This window comes from Typopeltis vanoorti, chromosome 21 (assembly GCF_054136105.1).
Source record: "Typopeltis vanoorti isolate ZY-2024b chromosome 21, IOZ_Tvanoo_1.0, whole genome shotgun sequence".
NCBI lineage: Eukaryota > Metazoa > Arthropoda > Arachnida > Uropygi > Thelyphonidae > Typopeltis > Typopeltis vanoorti.
In genome coordinates, this window is record NC_143569.1 from 13,203,278 (window position 1) to 13,220,519 (window position 17,242).

Below are 17,242 nucleotides of genomic sequence, written 5' to 3' on the forward strand. Positions count from 1 at the left end.
TATCCTGTACACCCCTTGAGGGTACATGGCAGGAATTTGATGATGATGATGATGATATATATATATATATATATATATATATTTATTTATTTATTTATTTTTGAAACAGATTTAATGACTATAAGACAAAAGATAAAAAATAGAAACAATATTTTAATTTAAATAAATTGCACAACTAGTTTCATCTTTTTATATTGCTTTATTTATACAAAATAAAGTTAGGTAAGATTAGCTGATTTAAAAAGTACTATTGCCAACGAAAGAGACAGATGTAGACCACTGGATGTGCTTAAGTTTGGACAGTGAAGTAAAGTTTCACACGTTTCTTTATAAAACCATTCTATGAGGAAATAACTTTTATGAAGAACCTGTCTTGTTCCAATGAACAACATGTTTAGTGTCAATAGCCTACTCTGTAAGTCCAGACTGTTCAGGCTCATGGCATTTAATATGAGACTTTTAAAATCAGTTAATCTTTCATGACTTTATTTTCTCTCAATATATATATATATATATATATATATATATATTTAAATAAGTTAGGATATCATTGACCTTTTTTAGTTATCTTACAATAACTACTTAGTTGGACATTTTGTTTTTATAATTTCTGTTAATATTTAATTAGCATTCTGTGATCTTGTACTGATGATGCCTATGACATTTAGGCAAACATTCTACATTAATAAACCTTTTTAAGTTAGTTTTCCTCCGGTTTCATAATTCTTTTCAATATGCCAACTTATGATATGTCATTACTGAAACAAATAAAAATGGCATGTTTTCTTTGTAAATAAAAAGTAGAACTAATATTTAGTACTTAGTTAAAAAAAAAAAAAAATAGACAATTGCCAAGGAGAGAAATCTGCATTCCATACTGTCATACACGATGCTCTTCAAGCCATTACTTAAACTCATTTACCCTCTACAGCACACTTTTGGGTAATGCATTCCACCCAGCAACCATCTGCCAAGCAAAAAGTTACTCACCTATTTCTTTATGTGTTTGCTATCCTCTACCACCAACTTACACAGATGGTCTCTTCTCTACATACAAAAAATCTCTTTTGCATTAATCTGATATACTCTTCACACCTAATTTATAGGTCTCGATTACATAACCCAGTGGTCGCCAAAGGGGTCGATATGACATTGTTAGGGGTTGATTCGGGTTCAGGGGTCAATTGGGGGTCGACAGAAAAATATAAGACATCATTGTATGGGTAATATTTAATTTGGTTAACTTGGATTACCTCCATGACAAAAGACATGGAGGTAATGACAACGCAATTAAGAGTGAATCGTGGAATTAGTACCTCCATCTTACAGGTCCATGAATAGGATCTGAGGATCTGATAGTTACTGAGGCCAATCAAATAGGCCAAACTGACGTATTTACCAATAAACGGATGTTGGTGGTTTCTGCTGGCCAGCGCAGTGGGAGCAAGATTGCAACACATGCGTGGTTCTTATTTACTGATACTTACAAGTATTCGATCCCAGTCTCATTTTTGCGCATCAACATACTAGTGAGCGTTAATGTTCTAAAATTCATCAACATACATATTATAATTCAATCGTTATTCATTCATGAACTAAACTTCTCTATGTTGAAGAGTTGAGCAGCGCTGGTAGTAATACCAGTGATATTAATACCAGTAGTTTATTAATATCACTACTAATATTAATATTAGTAGTTTATTACTATTACTACTACTATTACTATCACTAGTAATACTGGTGATATTACTAGTGATAGTAATAGTAGTAGTAATAGTAATATAATAATATATACTATATTATACATACAATAATACAATACACTGTAACTATAAAATAAACAATCTAAAAACTCACATAAGCATCTTTTTTTGCTTGTCCTATTATAATTACATAATAGTAAAATATAGGGGGTCGATAACGTCAAGAAACTCTTGAAGGAGTCGACGGGCAAATAACTTTGGCAACGCTTGACATAACCTCTGTTCTTCTCCCTCCTATGCACAAAATTTGGCAGAATTTCTGCAGTATGTCTTCATATCCAACATTCTGGAGACCCAAGAGCCACTATACTCTTCTTTTGGCCCCCCCCTTCAAAATATTGTCATGTAAATAAATTAGGTATAAGCACACTCTGTATGTGACCTGATCATGGTCTTTGATAGTGACTATAACTTCTTTACTTCTACATATCAAGATCCTTCATATGATTGTAATATTCTGTTGTGTTTTATTCAAAAGTTTCAATTTGTAGGTCATGTTATTATTTAGGAAGGTGGAATCTAGAGGCTACTGAAAAAACTTAGAAATGGAGTAAAGAGAGTACTATAAAAAGTATCAAAAATGTTAAAGGTGACAAAAAAATGGAAGATAAAGATATCCTAATTGCATGGAGTAATTACTTTGAAAGACTGTTAAATGAAACAAGCAGTGACAGAACCATACCAGAATATTTTCAAGAGGAATGAAAAGAGGAGTACATATCAATATTTCAGGTAGAAAGCTATCAAAAACTTGAAAATTGGAAAGGCAGCTACAGTAGATGATATTGGACTAGAAATGGTTAAGTATGGAGGTATAAAATAAAAGTTTTGCACAATTCAGAGGGCCTGGTGAGAAAGTCTAATTTAATAAAGTCTAATTCTAGGTCCCATCTATAAAAAGCTGAATGTGAGAATTACAGAGGAATTTAATAAAATTAGTTTAATCCTTTATCCAAGTGTGAGCAAACAAAGTTTGCGCCTGAAAGTATCTTCAGGACTGGTGTAAGGTGGTACAACACCAGGGCAACTCGTTGCAAAGGTGGAGCATCTTCAGGACTGGTGTAAGGTGGTACAACACTAGGGCAACTCGTTGCAAAGGTGGAGCAAGCTACCAACACTCCTATCTTATTATCTCCTATAATGCAAAACACATCTCCTTGCGGATATGTCTAATGTTATGCATTAAGGGAAGGGCCACTACCCAGACTAGTTTTGACCTTTATTGAGGTCTCTTCAGTGGGAGCCAGGCCCAAGTGGAGATACCAGGCAGAAGCATTAGCAGGTCATCTCTACCTATAGGAGTTGCCAAATGGTGTGCCACCCTTTTTTAATAAATTACTCTGGATTTAGAGAAAGATGTTGAAAGTTTATTTTTCACTTGGTTAGAGTATAATAAAATTAGTTTAATCCTTTATCCAAGTGTGAGCAAACAAAGTTTGCGCCTGAAAGTATCTTCAGGACTGGGGTAAGGTGGTACAACACTAGGGCAACTCGTTGAAAAGGTGGAGCAAGCTCCCGCAAGGAGATGTGTTTTGCATTATAGGAGATACTAAGATAGGAGTGTTGGTAGCTTGCTCCACCTTTGCAACGAGTTTCCCTGGTGTTGTACCACCTTACCCCAGTCCTGAAGATACTTTCAGGTGCAAACTTTGTTTGCTCACACTCAGATAAAGGATTAAACTAATTTTATTATTATTATACTCTAACCAAGTGAAAAATAAACTTTCTATAGAGGAATTTCTCTACTAAGTGTCACAGGTAATACTTGAAAAGATGTTGAGAACAGTTGTGGAAGAGAAACTTGGAGAAGAACAAGCTGGGTTTTCAAGCCAAATAGAGGTTGTAAGGATCAGATTTTCACTTTACAAAAAATAGTTGAGAAATCAAGGGAATATGACAAGGATCTGTACTTAAGTTTTATAGCTATGGAAAAGGCATATGACAAGGTGACCAGAGAAAAGCTTTTCAAAACACTACAATTATATGGGGTAAATGGAACATTATACATAGCAATACATAGCCTATAATTAAATTGTAAGTCAGCAGTCAGAATTAAGGAAATACAGGAAGATGATTTGATATAAAATCAAAGGTATGACAAGGATGTAGATTGTCTCCACTCTTATTCATCATCTATATGGATCACATTCTGAAAGAAAATGATATTCAGCCTGACATGAGAACTGGAGATGTCAAACTCAGCTCTTGGCTTTATGCATATGATGTACTTCTAAACACTTGCAAGTCTCCAGAATCCTCTAACTAAATTGAATAGCAGCTGTTGCAAATATGCATGAAAATCAGCAATAAAAAGACCAAAACTATGAAAATAGGCAGGACCATACAGCACTTCAGCTGCATTCTGAATGGAGATCCTATAGAACAAGTAAAATATTTCAGCTATTTAGGCACAGTCTTCAGTGAAGATGGCAGGTTAAATCTGGAAATAGACAACAGAATAAACAAAGCTGGTATGGTGGGTAACCAGCTGAATAAATTTATATGGAATACGAAACAAATTAGCCAAAACACCAAACTAGCAGTATACAAGAGAGTGATCAAACCAGTTTTAAGTTATGGATCTGAGAGTAAGATTAGAATTAAAGCATTGATCAGATATGAGGATTGTGAGAAAAATTAGGGGAGTGCATCGATGGTATCAATGGCAGAATCATATTAAAAATGAAGGTATTAGATAGGAACTTGACACTATTAGCATTCAAGAATGTGTCAGCAGAGCTAATCTAAGGTTGTATGACCACTTAAATAGAATGGTGAGGAAAGGTTAGCAAAACAGATGTTTGATGCCAAGATGGTGAGAAAGAGATCCAGAGGAAGACCAAGGTCTAGGTAGGCTGATTCAGTCAGAAGTGCCTTAAGAAGCACAAAATGTTATATATAACAATACTGGAGTACTGGCAAGTAATAGACTAATTTGTAGGAAAATTGTGGATAGGAGATTAATAATAATAATAATAATATAAACTTAATCATGTAGTGCTCTCATAGTAGCCTGAACATCCCTTGAGGGTACATATCAAGAAACTGATGATGTTATTATTTTAAGCAGACAATCTGAAGGAAGAAAACATTTGATTATATTTTAAAAATAATTTATTTCATTTTGTAAACTAATATGATTGACGGTTAATTATAAAATATTTAGCTGAATACTGTTCGTTGTTAGAATAAAATAAAAATAAAAATTAATTAAAATATATTTATTTACCTAAGAGAACCTCTCCTACTGCTTCACCAAATCCATCATCTCTGAGAGGCACATCTATAGAGATGTTTTCTTTAGCAGACTGTGTGACATTATCTTCAGGTTGCAGCAATGTATCATCAGGTTTATTTTCTGAATTTTCTTCACCAAGTAGAAGGCCAGCATGATCAAATCCTTCATCAATATTTGTGGCATCACGAGCCATTTCAGGATCATCAAAGCCCATGTCTCCTAAATGATAAAGATTGCATTATGTTTTATAAAATAGTTCTATTTCATTTATACAGTAGAGTATAAAAATTGTTAATATCTAATACCACAGTTATAATATGAACATATCAAATATTTTGTAAAATATAGCTAATTCTCCCTGAATAGGCTTCTGTGGAGAGAGGACATGTTAGGAATGCCAGTATTTTTGCCAGTATTACTTCATAATTAAAGAATGATATGGGACAGAAACTATTTTTATTGATTAGTCGAATAGTTTCATGAAAATATTTTGCTTCACTTCATCAGAAGAATTAAGTGAATAAACCATAAAACAGGGAATACCAGTTAACATACATAGCAAAAATATTTGAACATGAAAAACAATGAAAAGTGCACATTTGCTATGATGTTGTTTGCTGGCTTGTTGACTGCTATATACTACTGATAACTACTGGAATTTGAAGAATGTGCTATTACTGCAATGTTTAAAGAGATCTTTGTGTCTGGTGGAAAGAAGTCTTGTAATAGTTGAATAAGTAGATCAGTAGGATCTATTGTAATGTCTTTGGTGCCCTTCTATGAAGTGTGCTCTATTCTTTATAAAAGAAGATGTTTTGCTGATTTGGGGAGGGGGGGATTAGCAGGGTTGCTAGATATTTGGACAGCAATGAAGTTGGAGAATAACTTTCATCAACAATAGATTTCAATGGCAAGTACTGTTTAAGTACCTTAGGGATCCCATATATTCTTGGAACTAGAGGATATCTTGACTCAAGACATTTTTTTTTTGTTTGTGTCCTCAGACAAGTTCAGCAAGTTTTTTTTAACAAATTATTGGTCTTATCATGGAAATCCCATGAGGTTGTGATCCAGTTTTTCATGCCTAACACTTATTGTTCAGAAGTACATTTTTTTCAATGTATTCTATGGAATTTAGCACTACTATTGAGATGTCTTTGTCAGCTTTCAGCACAAAGATGTTCTTATCTTGTTTAATTTAATTTAATTTTTATAATGTTATTAATAGGTGGTTTTGCTTGTAGAATTACAGAGGCTGTTTGGATAATAAGAAAATCTGCACTGTCTCTAGGAACTCTTTGATGGCTTTTTTCCTACGCTGGCTATAATATCTAATTTCGGAATCCTACTAGGTGATTTCGCAAAGTAGTGTCTGTGATATGCACAAATGTGTGTATATCACAGATGGAGAGCAATAATGAGGTCCTGATTTGGGAGATTGTCAGTCATGTGAAATTTTAAATTAAAAAAGGTATATGTGGAACTACAAAGCAAACAATTACGACAAATTGAGGAGTTAGATTGGGGCAATTCCATGGCATAAGAATCTGGAGGATAAAGATGTCAACAGTGTATGAGGGATATCAAGAGGTTTGAAGAAAGAACTATTGGGCTGTACATCCAGAGTCAAGAGGATAAAGAAGTTACTGTACACCTACAGATGCGAGACCCTTCGACACGTCTGTGCATGTCAAAAAAAGGAGAATCCCTTCCGATAATAGGGTAATCAATCCATCTTGTGGGATCAGAGTTGTATATTATTACATTTTGGAATATTAACTTTTCTTTTATGCACATTGTAGTTTGTAAAGTGGTAACTATTTTGCTTGTATAACAGTTGGAAAATTTCACATATAAAGCATGTGATTTCATGTGTTGGTGACCAATTCGTACATCCTTTATTACGTTTTCCCCTTCAGCATGAATTGACTCTTCTTGGCAAGTTGCCAGATTAGGCTTTTGGATCTGTGGTTAGAAGCTAGATGCATGAATAACTTCAATTAGTGGAACTGCTGAACAAGAAAAAATTATGGAGGTTATAAAAAGAGAAAGGCAAGCAGCAAACTAATAAGCAGTTCAGGGCACAAGCCAGAAGAGCAGCCAGTATGGTATGGTAGGGAAAGAAAAGCCTGATTATAAGAGGATGCTAACAGAGCAGAATAAAGAAAATCCCAGACTTATTTTGTTATATGGTGAGTCAAAGAAAGAACAAGTGCCAATGGCGAGAGCTAACAGAAACAAATGAGATAGTTGAGTTATTCAGCAATCATTTGGCACGTGTATACCAAATGGCAAAATTTACTAAAGGTACTTGTGATATTGCATAACCTTAATGCAAATACAGCCATGGGATTAGATGAGATACTGGGCTGTAGAGTTTGTAAATGTGCAAAGGAATTGGCTGTGCCACTGACCAAGCTGTGTTAAGTCTCAGCTCTAGGGAAGTAGAAAGAGGACAAAATAGTTTCACTGCATAAAAGAGGCATCAAGACAGAGAAAGCAAATTACAGACCAATCAATATCCTGGAAGTGACAGTTAAGAAATTGGAGAAGTTGGAAAAGGCAAAATTCAGGAATGAGTGGACAGAAATATGGTACTCTATGAGGGCAGCATGGAATTGTAATAGGTAGGTCCTGCTTATTATTTTATTCACTTTTTATAATAAAGTACCAATAGATTCGGATAAAGGAAAGGACACTCAATGGTACTGCTGGACTTTGATAAGGTTTTTGACAGGATACCACATGGAACTCTGTTATATAAATTGGAACAAATGGGGCTTGATGAGAAGATGATGATGTGGATAAGATAGTAGCTGATGGACATAGAATGAATCCAGGAGAAGATAGATTACTAGGAGTGTACTGCTGGGCTCTGTAGTTGGGCTGTTGCTTTTAAGTTGTACACCAATGATACAGAAAATGATATAAGGGAAAATATCCAATTGTTTACTGATGACACAAAACTGTGAAGAGAGAGACAGTTAACAAAGCTGATACAAAGATCCTGCAGGATGATTTTAAATATGTAGGTGGTATGGGCAAAAGTAATGGCTGCCAGTTTAATGTAGCAGAGTGAGAGGTAATGCAATTTTGAAGGAAAAAATCACAAGTTGCATGCTACATTGACGTAACTGGGCCACAAGAAACTGATGAAGCCAGAGATTTGGACATGATTGTGGATAGGGAGTTGAAGTTCACAGAGTATTTCAAAGTTGGCCAAAACAATTCATCATATTACATAAGAACACATTGAGAAGCAGGAATAGGGAAGTTATTCCTCTTTATAAGGCCTCAATATGGCCACATTTAGATTATAGATCTGGTTATCTGGTTTCAGAGGGGATTGGAGATGATGAAGAGGATCCAGAGACAAGTGACCAGGATTATGACAGGTTTATGGAATGTGCTCTATGAGGAGAGATTGATAGGTGGAAAAGAGGAATATAATAGGGACATATAAGTTATTAAAAGAGTTTCATAAGATTGACACAGAAGAATTATGTACAGGAGGAGAAAGAAAGTGGAGTGGGTGAATGTACATAGCCCTGGAATACTTCGATTTTAGTAGGAGATATGACAAAAGAGGAAGCCATTTATCATGAGGTAGTGAGCAGCCAAGCAGGCAGTTGGAAAACTAAATGCAAAAAAAAAAAAAAAAGGGCAGAAGGCAGATCATAAGAGAGTAGTTTGGTGAGTACAAAATCCAATGCAATATCTTGGAAATGCCAAGAGTGACCAATGCATCTCTCTCTAAACCTTACATGGGTTGTTTTCACAGATGAGTAATACTGGCTAGGAGATTATCTATGGATCAAAAAGTGGCAAAATCCATACTGTTGGTCAATAATTACTTTGTGGACCTCTAGGTGGTAAAAAAAGTTGAGTTGACTATTGATGACCCTCCCCATGATTTCTGAAAGAAGTAGAACTGAAGTCAAAGCAATTAGAGAAGATAGTTTTATGGCTGAATGGCATTATGCTTTTCATTTGGAACTGGCTGAATATAAGCTTGCTTCCATATTGTAAAACAAATGACAGATGAGTAGGAAAGACTGCAATGGATGTTAATTCTGGAGCATAAGTTTTGAGCACAATTCAAGGGATTCCATTCTTCACCATTCTAAGAGGTAGTCACTATCCATATGGAGAGATTCCTGGTCCAGCTCATCATATTTCTGTCTTTCCTCTTTAGTAGTTTATAATCCCTTCCATCCATCTGTTCACTGGGCATCCACAGATGCCCAGTGAACAGATAGATGGATGGAAGAGGTTTGCTATACTACTCCTTGATATGCTATTTCTATACAATGGATCTGAAACAGGAGGTTTCTACTAACCCCAGAGCCTACATCTCCTTACCATACATCAGTTCCCTCTCCCCTAAATAGGAAAGAATTTTGAAGAGGTTCAATATCAAAACATGTTTCTCCACTTTACCAAAACTCCAGTCAATCCTAAGCCACCCCAAAGAAAATCATCACCAGTTTCCGTTTCCAGGTGTCTACAGAATTATATGCAATTGTGGGAAGCCATATTACGGCCAAACTGAAAAGTCTATCTATCTACATCTCGAAAAACACCAGCGAGACATCTCATAAAATAGAACCAGTGTCAGCACTCTCTCCAGCCATGTCTTGTTCTCGGTTAACTCCAATGATGAAGGCTGCCAACATCAAATAGATTGGAATCCAACATCCATAAATGTTATGATGAATTAGAATGTCGTATCCTGGAATCAAAAGAAATAATCCTTGACTCTTCCCACATGAACAGCAATCTCAGTTATAGTCTGCCGGACTCGCATAACTCTGCTATTCGGTACTGACAAACTTGTGAAGTTATATGCTCGCATGTACTTAACAATAGAACTGTAGCTCAGACTCCAATTCAAACTTAACTACAGTTTTTAATGCTCTGTTGTTGTAATGGAGCAATGTTTTATTATGGTCTTTTATTTGCTTTTTATGTTATCACACTTGAAGAAGTTGGCATCCCAATGAAACTAGTTGTGTGGATATATTAAAGTTACTTGTTTCCTTATAATCTCGGAGTTCAGTCATTAGATAATAGTTAACCCTCAGCACATATTGCTGTTTTCGTTCAATGCAAACCATGTCAGTGTGACTTTTGTGTCTGGGACTTATTAAATGATGTTTTTATTGAATAATTAAGCTGCCATTCACAGAGCACATTGTTAATACATTCCAAAGCATGGTACAATAGCAATAAAATAATAATAGCAAAAAAATTATTTAAATAATTGTTTAAACAAATAAGCGTGGGAAAAGCGCGAAAAAGACTGAAAAATTTTAAAAATTCATATCTCCGCTTGTATAGGCCAAAATCCTTGTTTTTTTTTGTAGTTTTGTAGGTAATTGTATGGACATTAACACAAAATTAATGACAAAATCATATCTTTAAATTACAATAATTATTTTTGCAAGTGAAAGTTGCTAATTTTACAGCAATCGTAAAAAGGTAAAAAAATGCTATAAATGCATGATTTTTTTTATTTACATGATTTATTTAATAAAATATTCATCCAAAATGCATTGTTTACGTCATTTGCAACAGATCGAATGTTTTGATTAGTATGCAAAACAATGTTCAAAACATCGTCCATTATAAGCAAGCTTCATGTGTCTAATGGACACCGAATATTTAATGCATCTCATGATGGAGACAGAAAATACATTCGAATATCCAATGATCGCCGACCAGTGTTTCCAGAGTATTTGATGACCACTTGTGACCGTTTCTACCTCGAATATAAGGTCTTTGTCCCACCGTTGGAGTAACTCAAAGTTCTCTTTGTCTTCTTCGTCGGTGGAAAAATTATCACCTTCTGTTTCTAAGTGTTCATCTTCTACTTTATCTTCTTCTTTGGACGCCTTGCTCTCGACATAATTAATGGGCTCATGCTTGCAGAGAGAATAAACAATCTCATTTGAATTGTGAAGATAAATAAATAAGAACATAAGAATTGTAAAGATAAAGCCATTTTTGGAGATAAAAATTTCAAAAAATTAGCATTTCTCAAAAACTTTTTTTTTTTTTGGCTAAAATTCTTCTAAAAATTTTTTTTAACACTTACTCACCCTTCTTAGTAATTTTTGCACAAAAATATCAGACACAGTAAAAAAATGAAGAAGAGCACAAACTCGGTATTTCATTTGACACCCATTGCTCATGTCGGTGGGACTTTTTTGTCCTTCAGCAACTTCGAGACCTCTTTACATCTGAAAGGACAAACCGAAACTAACGGACTACCAGCCTACATTGTAGTGCTCGGCATAAAGTTTTTTTTACTGCTATCACAAATGGTGCTACCTGTCTGATCCTAAAAGATATTACAACCAATAGTTTTCGGCTGGACAAAAAGTCCCACTGACATGGGCTGAGGGTTGACATATCTAGAAACCAAGTCAATCTGCTTGCTAATAATAATAATAATAATAATAATAATAATATATATATATATATATATATATATATATATATATATATATATATATATATATATATATATATATATATGGAGTAATAACTATGAAAGACTGTTAAATAAAACAAGAAGTAACAGAATGGTGGCAATAAGTATCTAAGAAGAACATAGTCAAGAGAAGATATCCAAGCGAAAGGTATCAAAAGATATCAAAAAAACTATGGAAAGGCAGCTGAAATAGATGACATTCAAATAGAAATGCTTAACCTGGCATTAGTAAGGTGGCTGTGTCAGTTATTTCTTTCTATATCTTTGGGGTCTGTGACACCCCACCTTACTAACGGCAGGTTAAATATGTACAAAAATTTGACAGTGGCTGCAGTGCATGGCTCAGAGACCACTGTCAGAAGGTCAAATTCCAGAAGTAACGTTTGCATAATTTTTAAATTTTTTTTTTTTATAGTACTTCCACACATGAAGGGAAGAATGGCCTAGAGTATCTAATGCTGTGTGTGTGTGTGTGTGGACAATACCCAACTATAAAAAAAGGAAAATAAAGGTGAATGTGAAAATTGCACAGAAATTTCCATCCTAAGTAATCTAGGTAAGATAAGATAAGAATATCTGGGAAGAATCTAATAAAAAAATACAGATGAGAAACTTGGAGAACAACAGACTGGATTTAGTTCAAATAGGAGTTGTCAAGATCAGATTTACATGAGACATTTTGTTCGTTAATGGCTATGCATTAATGTACATTAATGCATGGTCTATATTTAAGATGTAAATCTGCAGTTAGAACTAAAGGCACAGGAAGACAATTTGATGTAAAATCAAGTGTGAGATAAAGGTGCACATTGTCTCCATTATTCATCATCATCTATATGGATCACATTACTGAAGAAAATTGACATTAAACATGATATCAAAATTGGAGATGTTCATCTCAGGTTTTTATACAGATGATGTTATTCCATTAAATAATTCTGCTAAGAGTCTATAGATTCCTTAATTAAACAGCTGAATAACTATAATAATAATAAGTCAACACCTTTTCTTCCCTTACAGGAAGTATGTGAGGCCTTTTAATCCTATCTAGCTTTTGGAGACTGAGTGGTGGGCAGTTCAATCTCCACTGGTAGCCAATCAGAGATAGCTGACTCATGACTATCACTAATTATAAGCAGCAACCAATGAAGAGATGGGCAAACAAGTGCTGCCATCTCTTAATAGCTAACATTAACAGGATATGTTACTGTCTGAAATAATGTGGGTTCTAGTCAATTTTCTTGAGTTTACAGGAAGAAAAATCCAAGTTTCCAGGAGAAAAAAACATACTTGCCCATGCCAGAGATCAACTAACTCAAAAAGTGGTTGAAGACAGGCTTACAAAAAAGTTCCTTCAGTCAGCAACTAGACTTGAACTGAGGTGTATCTTCAGACAGCCTAGCACACAGGATGCAAGCATCACTTCCACTGAGCTAACTGCTGTAACAAATTTGGCATGTAAATCAGCAATAAACAGACAAAGACTATGAATACAATCAAGAATGGTAAAACTATCAGAACCATTCTGAATGAACACAGAGAACAAGTATTATTGCTACTTAGGTATAATTTTTAGTGAAGGTGGCAAGTATAAATAAGTAAGGAATAGATATCAGAATATGCAAAGCTGCTATAGTCGAAATAAATAAATAAAGGAATTCATTCAAATTATTATTATTATATTCAATTAGCAGAGTTCACAGTCAAAGAGTAACAAGAAATATGAAATAGAATAACAAACTCTTTGACTGGCAAACGAGTCTAATTTGGATCTTATCCAAAGGCCTACGAATCGACCAGATATTGGATAAAATGTTAGATGTCCCTAAAAGTGCAGTTTTTTGGAGTTCACATGGTGTTACATCTGGGAAGTTCAAACCATAAAACCGTGAACCATAAAAGTTGAACTTTTATGGTTCACGGTATAATAAATTTAGTTTAATCCTTTATCCGAGTGTGAGCAAACAAAGTTTGCACCTGAAAGTATCTTCAGGACTGGGGTAAGGTGGTACAACACCAGGAAAACTCGTTGCAAAGGTGGAACAAGCTACCAACACTCCTCCTGTCTCAGTATCTCCTATAATGCAAAACACATCTCCTTGCAGATATATTATTATTATTATTATTATTATTATTAAACAAGACCTCATGGAGTCAAAGACTCATCTAGGAGGTCCTTTTATCTTGCACACACATCTCATCATACCGTGTCTTAAACACATTCAAACTACTTGCAGACACCACGCTCTCAGGCAAGGCATTCCAATCACTCACAACTCTGCACGAAAAAAACCTGCCTCTCACTCCCTTACTCACACCCTCCTTATACAGTTTCCAGGGATGACCTCTGGTTCTCCCCTGATCTCCCACTATTCTCTGTAGAACTTCTCCACCATTGATCCTATAACAACCCCTTACCAACTTGTAGGTCTCTATCATATCTCCCCTCTTCCTTCTCTCCACGAGACTCTGCAAATTACATCTTTTCAATCTTTCCTCATACTCAACATTCCAGAGGTCAGAAACTACCTTAGTCAGTCGCCTTTGGACCCTTTCTAACATCTCTTCATCCTTCTGAAAACCCGGTGACCAAATCTGGGCACAATAGTCCAAGTGTGGCCTAATCAAAGCCTTATACATTGGAACAAGTATCTCCCTACTTCTACATGTCAGTGTCCTCCGCATCATTCCCAGAAGTCTTTGTGTTGTCCTCACAATTTTGGCGATGTGTCCCCTAAATTTTAGATCCTTATCCACTATCACCCCCAGATCTCTTATTTCCTCTACTTCCAACAATATATTCTCACCAAGCATAAATTCTGCATCCCATCTTTGTTTTCCAAATTTTAAAACTTTACATTTTGCAACATTGAACTCACATCCCCATTTGCTTGCCCAATCACTCAATTTATTCAAGTCTTCTTGCAATGCCACAACATCTTCACTACTCTTTATGGTTCGTCCCAACTTTGCATCATCTGCAAACAACTGAATATCTCCATCCAAATCTTCACCAATATCATTAATATATAAGTTAAATAGTAATGGCCCTAAAACAGACCCCTGAGGCACTCCACTAGTGACTTTCCTTTTCCTGGATATTGCACCCCCATACACAACTTGTTGATACCTATCAGATAGCCAGTCTCCAATCCAATGCACTAATCTAATATCCAACCCCATCTGCTCTAGTTTGACTGTCAACTTATCATGAGGTACTCTATCAAAAGCCTTTGCGAAATCCAAGTATATTACTGTGTATCCTTCTCCTCTGTCCAAGGAAGCAGTCACTTTATTGTAATAAGTAAGTAGATTACTAAAACATGACCTCCCTTTAGCAAATCCATTCTGTCCATCAAAGATTATACCATTGTTGTCAACCCAACTCTGGATCCTAGTTCTCACAAGCTTCTCCAACAACTTAACCACAACACCTGACACACAAATAGGCCTATAGTTTGATGCTTGAGTTCGATCACCTCCTTTATGAAGTGGCACAATCTTGCCCTCCTTCCACTCTTTAGGAACTTGACCATGTGCAAGACTCGTATTAAAAAAATATGTCAAGGCAGGTGTCAACTCTCTGGCACACTCCTTCAGAATACGTGGTGATATATTATCAAGTCCCACAGCCTTATTTACATCTAGTTTACTCAACTCCCCAAACACCTCTTGCTCACTTACAGTCAGTCTCTCCTCCCCATCATCAACTGCTCTTAATCTCTCCATGAAGTCACATTCACAAGATTGAAAGATCTTTATGAATTGCTCATTAAGTATCTCCACAACACATTCTGCAACAGCTGTCTTTATACCATTTCCTCCAATCAATGTCATCCTTCCATAATCATTCTTTCTTTTGCTGGCTACATATCGAAAGAACTCCCTAGGATTCTTTTTGGCTTCATTAGCTAACTGCTGTTCATACCTCTCTTTAGCTACTCTCACCAACCAAGTCACCCTCCTTGCCTGGTCTTTGTAGACCTAATGAAATTGGTTACTTCCACTTCTCTTATGCTGTTTCCACAATGCCTTTTTTTTCTGTATTGCATGCTTAATCTCTTTATTCATCCATCTCACACCTACCTTATTTAACCTTCTCACCCGTGGTATACATTTAGACATTGCATCTACTAAATAGTTTTTGAAAATCCCCCAAGCTGCATTGATCTCTTTTCCAGCTAACTCCTCATTCCATGCTACATCTGCAAGCTGTCTCCTGAGGTCTTCATAATCACCCCCCTTGTAGTTCCACATATACCCTTTTTTCACTGGGGTCCTTGCACTGCTCGCAACCACCCAGGTAATCACCTCATGGTCACTTTCACCAATTGGTGGATGATTTGACACCTCATTTATAATTACATCCTCCGATGAGATGACCAAATCCAAGACCCTTAATCCTCGTGTGCCCTCTGTTACATACTGTCTGAGGTAGTTATCCCTCAAAAACTCAAGAAACTCATTTTCTTTACTTCCAGTCGCTATCTCTTCAATCCAGTCTATATTGCCATAATTAAAATCACCCATAATGATCACCCTTTTCTTATTTGCTTGGCTTATTTGACTATACATTTCACTATCACCACCATCCACATTACCAGGTCTATAACAACATCCCACCAAGTATTTGATTCTATTCACCTCTATCTCACACCATACTGCCTCAAAACCACTGGCCCTATTTCCCTCTTGCATCTCTACCTTGTATGGACATAACTCTTTCTCTATCATCAATAGCACTCCCCCTCCCTTTTTATCCCTTCTATCCTCATGAAACACATCATACCTTTCCATCTCTATTCCTGTCAGGATGTCGTCCTCATCTAACCATGTCTCACTTATTCCAACAATCTCTGGGTACACAGACACAATTAGTGCAACCATTTCATCCGCCTTGTTTCTTATGCTTCTAGCATTGGTATACAAACACAACAACTCATTTCTGGATCTACAGCTAGTTCCACTGATACCATTCACTCGATGTGCTCTCTCCATGCTGGACTGGGGCCATTTCTCTTTCTGCTTCTTCATTTTAGAACCCTTTGCAACAACATCTGTTTCTTCTTGATCCCTGGTCATCCCATTACTTTCCTGCCTACACATGCTCTCACCTCCTCTTGGAGCATCCACCTTTCTCACGCTGTGTATCCCTGTCCACCCTGGGCCTCCCCGTTTCCCTGCTCCTCTTGCACACCCATTCTCTCATTTTCTATACTCATACCACTCACCTCTCCATTCATTTCCACTTCTTCAATCTCTCCTGTCTTACTCTCCTGCTCTTCCACATCACTTCCCTCTCGATCCGATTCATTTTCTCTATTCACTTCTCTACCTTCCAGCAGCAGTCTCTCCAAGCGACTTACACCATAACCACTCAAATGCAGTCCATCGCTCCCATACAGCTAATCTTCGTCCCTCAAACTCATTCCACACATTAACAAACTGTACACCCATCTCCTCACACATTTCAGCCAGAATACCATTCATAATCCTTGCTCTCCGCCTCATTTCAACACAATCATACCTAGGCAACACACTGACCACCCTTCCTGTCACACTATTCTCTTTTATCTTTCCAAGCAGTCTCTTGACATTCATTTTGACATGCTCTTTGTTCTCTCTCAAATCATTTGTACCAATTAATACAATTAACTCTTTTGCTCGCTCCCGCCTCATATCCAATGCCTCAATCACTCTACTTATTTTACCGCCTGGAAAACATACCTTATGCATTAAGGGAAG

At 36.1% G+C, this 17,242-nt stretch overlaps 1 protein-coding gene across 1 annotated transcript in view; it reads right to left on the reverse strand.

Annotated features, from left to right (window-relative positions):
• The window catches only part of LOC150094629 (double-strand-break repair protein rad21 homolog), a 342,589-nt gene that overhangs the window by 202,530 nt on the left and 122,817 nt on the right, over positions 1 to 17,242 (reverse strand). The window contains exon 6 of the mRNA XM_090411608.1: positions 4,993 to 5,220. Within this exon, the coding sequence (XP_090267734.1) occupies positions 4,993 to 5,220 (228 nt within the window). The remainder of the gene's footprint in view (positions 1 to 4,992; positions 5,221 to 17,242) is intronic.